Source organism: Benincasa hispida, chromosome 3 (genome assembly GCF_027475165.1).
Source record: "Benincasa hispida cultivar pf3 chromosome 3, pf3_genome.v1.1, whole genome shotgun sequence".
Lineage (NCBI taxonomy): Eukaryota > Viridiplantae > Streptophyta > Magnoliopsida > Cucurbitales > Cucurbitaceae > Benincasa > Benincasa hispida.
Window position 1 is genome coordinate 64,339,728 of NC_143480.1, and position 6,000 is coordinate 64,345,727.

The 6,000-nt window shown below is 36.1% G+C and overlaps 1 protein-coding gene across 1 annotated transcript; it reads right to left on the minus strand.

Moving 5' to 3' along the window:
* Positions 1-289: 289 nt before the first annotated feature.
* LOC120074214 (phosphatidylinositol 4-phosphate 5-kinase 5-like) lies at positions 290-4,497 on the minus strand. The gene is made up of 8 exons (XM_039027269.2): positions 2,724-4,497; positions 2,417-2,584; positions 1,964-2,129; positions 1,764-1,880; positions 1,466-1,659; positions 1,192-1,322; positions 1,031-1,103; positions 290-800 (listed from the first exon to the last, which is right to left on the minus strand). The coding sequence occupies exons 1-8, from the start codon at positions 3,941-3,943 to the stop codon at positions 500-502; spliced, it is 2,370 nt and encodes a 789-aa protein (XP_038883197.1). The 5' UTR covers positions 3,944-4,497; the 3' UTR covers positions 290-499.
* Positions 4,498-6,000: the final 1,503 nt, after the last annotated feature.

Genomic DNA, 6,000 nt, shown 5'->3' on the forward strand with positions numbered 1-6,000 from the left:
CCGATAAACCCGAACCAACCCAACTCAAATATTTCATGGGTTGGATTGGGTTCATTTTTTAATAAAAGTTTTTTGGGTTGAAAAAATTTACCACCCGAACAATTGAGTTGGGTCTAAGAAGTCTTTCAACCCAACCCAATCCAACCCATGAACACCCCTGATGGGAATTATAGGTTTTGTAAAGCATTAAAAAAAAATAAGTGAAAGAACAGATTCTATTTACATTTGCAAATTGATACCAAATATCCAATAATCAATGACTATACCTTTCTCTGTGTAATTTGTGTAATGAAAACTACAGAAATGGTTACATAAACAGAATTCTATTGCTTCATTTTTCTTCTCATTTACTAAAACATTATGAATATATGATCTGCTTCTATATATAAAACAAATGAAAGAATGTGACCAGGCGACGGCTAGCTTCACTTCCCGCTCGACCCGGCTAAAAATTAAATAGCTTCCTCAACAAGTAGTTCATAAGTCGAGAGACTCGTTTTCATTCGAAGTTTGTCTCATCTTCTGCAAAGATATTAAATATGAAGTCACGAAACCGCTTCGAGTATTGCTTCGGATCAACAGCTGATATCGAAGTTGGATCGTATTGAATGGACTTATAGGCATGCTCAAGCTTCTTGCTAATGTCATAATCTTGAAGTATGTCAATGACACCAAAGAACATAACCACATCATAATACTCTCCTGTTGGTTCTCCTACCAGTTGAAACTCGCTGTCGCTTTTTCTCACCGTTCGTTCGACCCGAGCAGGCATGTTTACGCCCAATTTGATACTCGACCATCTGCAATTTCAGTGTTGTGAAGTTCAGGAACAAATTGTGTTGTGTTATCAATCCACTTTTTTTGAAATAGAACAAAAAATGGAGCATATGAAAGCTTGTAAAATGAAACGAAATTGTCGATCGCTTTGGCCACCGGAATCGTTTTATACAAAGTTATAACTAAAGGTTTTGTTCAAACATTTAATTGAAAAAGAAGAATGATGACTGTTCTCAATCAATAAGGATTTCACCTGGATGGATCTAGGAAGAGCTGATCCAAGTCGACTCTCGACAGACGAGGAGCTGCTTCGTTATCAGGCCCACCTGAAAGAGATACATTTTGTCATTTGGTGAGGATAGAGATACTATGGTATAAACAGTGACGGATCTAGGAAAAGTAAGAGCAAACAACCTATCGGAGTGCGAGCCCCAGAAGGTATCAAATCACCAGCAGCTGAAGTTTCCCTGAAGTGAAGACCAACAAGAAGACTATAATCCATAATTCTTTCTTGTTCAAGAAACTCACAGTCTCGATCGATTTGCCTAAAAGAAATGCAATGAATAAACATCAAAAGGAGACATGAAAACAAAGATGAAACTAGTTTATCAAGTCATAATGTTAGTTGAGATCTTTGACAAGAAACATAAATAACTTCTTAAGCATGGAATCCATGCATAGTTTTCACCTGCAAAACTCTTGAAACCATGATTTCTGAAGTCGGAATATAAAGTTAAGATCGAGATCCTTAAGGATAGTTGTTTCGTCAATCTCGCTCTCAGGCTTATCTGTCGTGCGTCCAAGAATCGACCCTTTCAGGTCAAACCGTCGGTGAATGGAGTACTCCGAGCAAAAAAGGTTTCCCATAATGATGAACCTTACCTATGTTTAAAACACAGAAATCATCCATAGAATTCAATTAACACATTCTCACCAAAGCGGTTTCGATAACCATAAAGCTTGTGTTGCAACAAGTGTTGATTTACCTTCTTCTGGATCGGCCCAGTTAATTTAACACAATGAAGACCATAGAATTTTGTCACCAAAGTGGTCTCAAAGGCTCTCACATGGTTATAATAGGCAGAGAGCATTCTTATCAAAACCTGCAAAATGAGGCCAAGTTCTCCCAAATTACAACACCCCTTTGTTCATTTAAAATGAATAATGCAAGAAAACAAGATCTCACTTTGGCTTCTGACTTCTTCATCGTCTTGATCATATATCGGTCGTCATTGGTCAAGTAGAAGAAGCTACCACTTTTACCAGGAGACGAGAGTTCCCGCAGCGCATCGTTCCCGCAGATTGATAGCATATAATCAGCGGGATCCACCTTGAACAATTTCCTCAGAGTTCTGAAAATTAATGACATCCATTAACAAAGCCATGAAACTTAAGAATTAACATGATACTACTGACAAGTTGGTTCAAGAACTAATTTCGGATAGCGTGCTTTTCGTCGTTCTTTTCGAGAACACAATGTCGAAAAATGCCGACAGCAGACCTAACTTTTCCTTAAACACATCTTCTATTCAACTCTCCAACTATTGTACTAAACCGTTGATCTTCTTCCAAAGAGCAAAGCAAAGAAATGAAGCTAATTTACTGAACAAATCTATATATCAAGAAATTGGCATTGTACCTGAAAACCAAAGGGCAATAGTCCTTCCATTTGAACTCACATGACTGGTGGGGTGGAGTGTATTTGCTTCCTTCTGGAGGAAATTTGGTCCAAACTTTTTCCTTAGGATCGAAAGCTGAAGGCTTCAAGTCGAGTGAAGCCGTCGGAGCCGGTCTTCCTACCGAATGCCTGTTCAATCCTCACAAATACAAACTAATGGTTACAGAAAAGTCATAATGTACTAAAAACAGAACTGATATGTACAGTTATGATTGTGTTAAGAGATCACAAGAAAAGAGATTGAAATGAAATTTTATCATCAAACTACCTGATCCCAAGTTGCAAATTGAGCATTAGATCATAGTTCTTGTGCCCTTTGCAGATTGTCTCTCCCTGCCTCTTAGAAGACCTTGGCATTTTCATTGGCATCCCAAGTCCCTCCTTATCTAAATTCAACCCCAACATATAATCAGTCACATCCCCTCGACCACCTCCTCCTCCTCCGACCGACGACGTTCTCTCGCTACAACACCCTGCCGCATAATCATCCATATCTCCACCTCCCCACATCTGCATTCTATCAAACGGCTTCTCAACTTCAACACTCACCCTACCATCAACTGACATCCTCCTCGGCTTCGCTCCATCCTCCCCTTTCGACGATCTCCACACCGCTAACTTCTTCTGCGACGGCAAAATCGAAACCTTCTCTCCAAGACAGATCTTGCAATCACTAAAATCAACATTATACACATCTTGAGGATCCCAATGCACATTCCCAGTTGAAGTAGAAGGATAATAACTCCCATTCTGTTCTTGTGGATCTTTACTCCAATACCCCACATAGAAACTCCCATCAGGCCATTTGAAAGTCCCATTCCCTCTAGGCAAACCAGTTTCCCAATTCCCTTCATATCTCTTCCCATTACTCCAAACAAAACTCCCTTTCCCACAAATCTCACCATTCTTCCATTCTCCAACATAATGATTCCCATTTTTCCATTGATATCTCCCATTCCCTTCTTGTAATCCTCTTCTCCATTCCCCATCATAACAATCCCCATTTGAGAAGCTTTTAACTCCATGTCCATGTTTCAAATTCATCACCCAATTCCCTTTATAAGTATCCCCATTTGAACCTGTATAAGTTCCAATCCCATCCATATAACCACTCTTGAATTCTCCTTCATAAGTGGCTCCTGAAGGCCAACTGAACCGGCCTCGGCCCATCGTCTTGCCTTTGCTCCATTCACCGACGTACATACAGCCATCGGTCCATAAGTATTTGCCTTGGCCATGAGGGAAGCTATCGCACCATTGGCCTGTGTAATAGTCGCCATTTGGGAGGATTCTGTCGGCATGATAAACCTCGCCGGTATTCAATTCAGATTCCATCGCTTCGCAGCCGCCACCACCGCCGTCGATGTCGCCATCGTCGGCATGAGCTACCGATGTTGTGCCGAAAATGCTGTGAGCTCGTTTCTTAGCCGCTTGAGTTTTGCGTACCGTCGCTTCCCATGCCTTCAAAACGCCACTTTCTCTGCTCATAATGGAATTAAAACACGAAAATCTGCAACACCCAGATGGGAGTTTCGATTCAGAATTGTGATTTGAAGATTTTTGTGGATACCCAATTGGGAAATGGAAGAAAAGTTGGATTTTGGTGGATTTGAACGATACCCAGATGGAGAAAAAAACGAAATATGGATCAATTAAACAATGTGATATTACAACAGAAGAAGAATATGAATTCTAATCCCAATTCTAAATCTCTCTCCGTTTCTTTCTTTTTTCTCTCTCTCTGTAACATGGTTTTTGGTTTTGTTGTTCTTCAGTTTTTGAATTTGTGGTCAAGAAATGCTAAAAAAGAAGGATTCAAATGAAGGGGAGAGAGTTCATCCATTCGTTTTCCAATATTCTGAAAACAGAACAAACGGTCATGTCTATAAACTGATGATAAACATTGATTCTTTGTTGGTTTTGGTTCAATTTTTTTTAGAGGCCATTAAATTTCAGTAACCAACCAAAATCTTTTTCTAAATGTGTAATCCAATCAAATTTTCAATTCTTGAACAATGGCATAGAACACATCATCCAGAGAGAGACAGAGAGAGAGAGACTCGTTCTTTCGTTTAGCAAAATTTTGACATGTGGTATGCTATATTTAGAATGATTTTATGACAAAAAAGGGTATAGATTTTGTTTAAAGAATGCTAAAAAGTGACATGAATTCTTGCTGTAATATTCTTTTGTTATATAATTGTGCTTTGCAGAAGACAAGACAAGATACTCAGTCTGGTTTTTTTGGGATTTGGTTTGAAGCTTTTTTTTTTTTTTTTTTTTTTATTCTGGTTAAAAAATTATTTTGACCATCTTTTTTAGGTCATGTAGTTTTAAACTTACAAATCTAGAATATATAATTTAGTCATGGTTAGTTTATTGTTGACTTTTTCAATTAAAAAAATAGTAGGCAAAATTATACAAAAACACCTCTAAACTTTTTATTTTGTGTCCAAAATATTCTTGAATTTTCAAAAGTTTCAATTCAAAAATACTCTTATCGTTAGTTTTGATGGAAACTGTTAGGATTATGTGTCAAAAATAACTCTAGACTTTCAAAATTTTCAAAAACACCCTTAAACTTAAAAAAAGTTTTTAAAAAAATACTCTTACCGCTATAAACTGTCAATACTATCTTACTTATATATTTCCCTCCTTATTCTCCTCTCTTCTTCAATACCTTTTTACTCCCCTTTTTGTTCACTATTTGACACATTTATTTAGCTCAAAATAATAATGAAAATAAATAAGTTAAATTATAAATTTGGTATATATGGATTTGGTGAAAGTTAGAAGTTAGTCCCTTTGATTTTAAAAGTTCGAATTTAGTCCTTATAGTTTGATAAAACATCATATGGTCCCTACAGTTTGATAAGATCTTCATAAACAGTCCCTACCATAAGTATTATTTAGGAAAATTATTTTAAATGACAAAACTGTTAAAAATATTTATAAATAATACTAAAATATTATAGTCTATCTGTGATAGACAGTGATAAACTACTATCTGTGTCTATCATGACACAGATAGACATAGATAGTAGTCTATCGCTGTTTATTGTGGTCTATCACAGATAGATTGTGATATTTTGCTGTTATTTATAAATATTTTGGTTCATTTTCCTATGTTTGAAAACAACTCTATTATTTATAAGTGTTGTATCAAATTACAGGGACTAAATTCGAATTATATATAGGGACTAAGGTCTAATTTTTTGCAAACCAGACTAGCTAAATTTGCAATTATTCTAAGAAATCAAATTACCCATTTCAGTTAAGCTATATAAAATATAACTAAAAGAAAAGGAATAATGAAAGCACCAAAGGATTATAGGACTTAAATGTTTTAACAAATTTGTACCTTAGTAGTTGAGTACGTGTTAATAGACAAATACATTTTTTTATTTGACTATTTATCATTTTGTTATATATATATATATATAATTTATTTTAGAATGATTCTTTTCGTAGTCAAGAAAACTTCAAATAAATTGATCACTATACTAATGGTAGAAGCATTTTTATAACCTTTTTCTTGAAATCTT

Bases quoted from the DNA above. Each gene is read 5' to 3' on its own strand.
- LOC120074214 (XM_039027269.2), bottom strand. From the start codon at position 3,943: ATGAGCAGAGAAAGTGGCGTTTTGAAGGCATGGGAAGCGACGGTACGC. The intron at 2,585-2,723 runs GTAGTTTGATGA...AGGATTGAACAG, and splicing joins AATTTGCAACTTGGGATCAG to GCATTCGGTAGGAAGACCGG. The intron at 1,104-1,191 runs GTTGTTTGCTCT...TATCTCTTTCAG, and splicing joins TGGGGCTCGCACTCCGATAG to GTGGGCCTGATAACGAAGCA.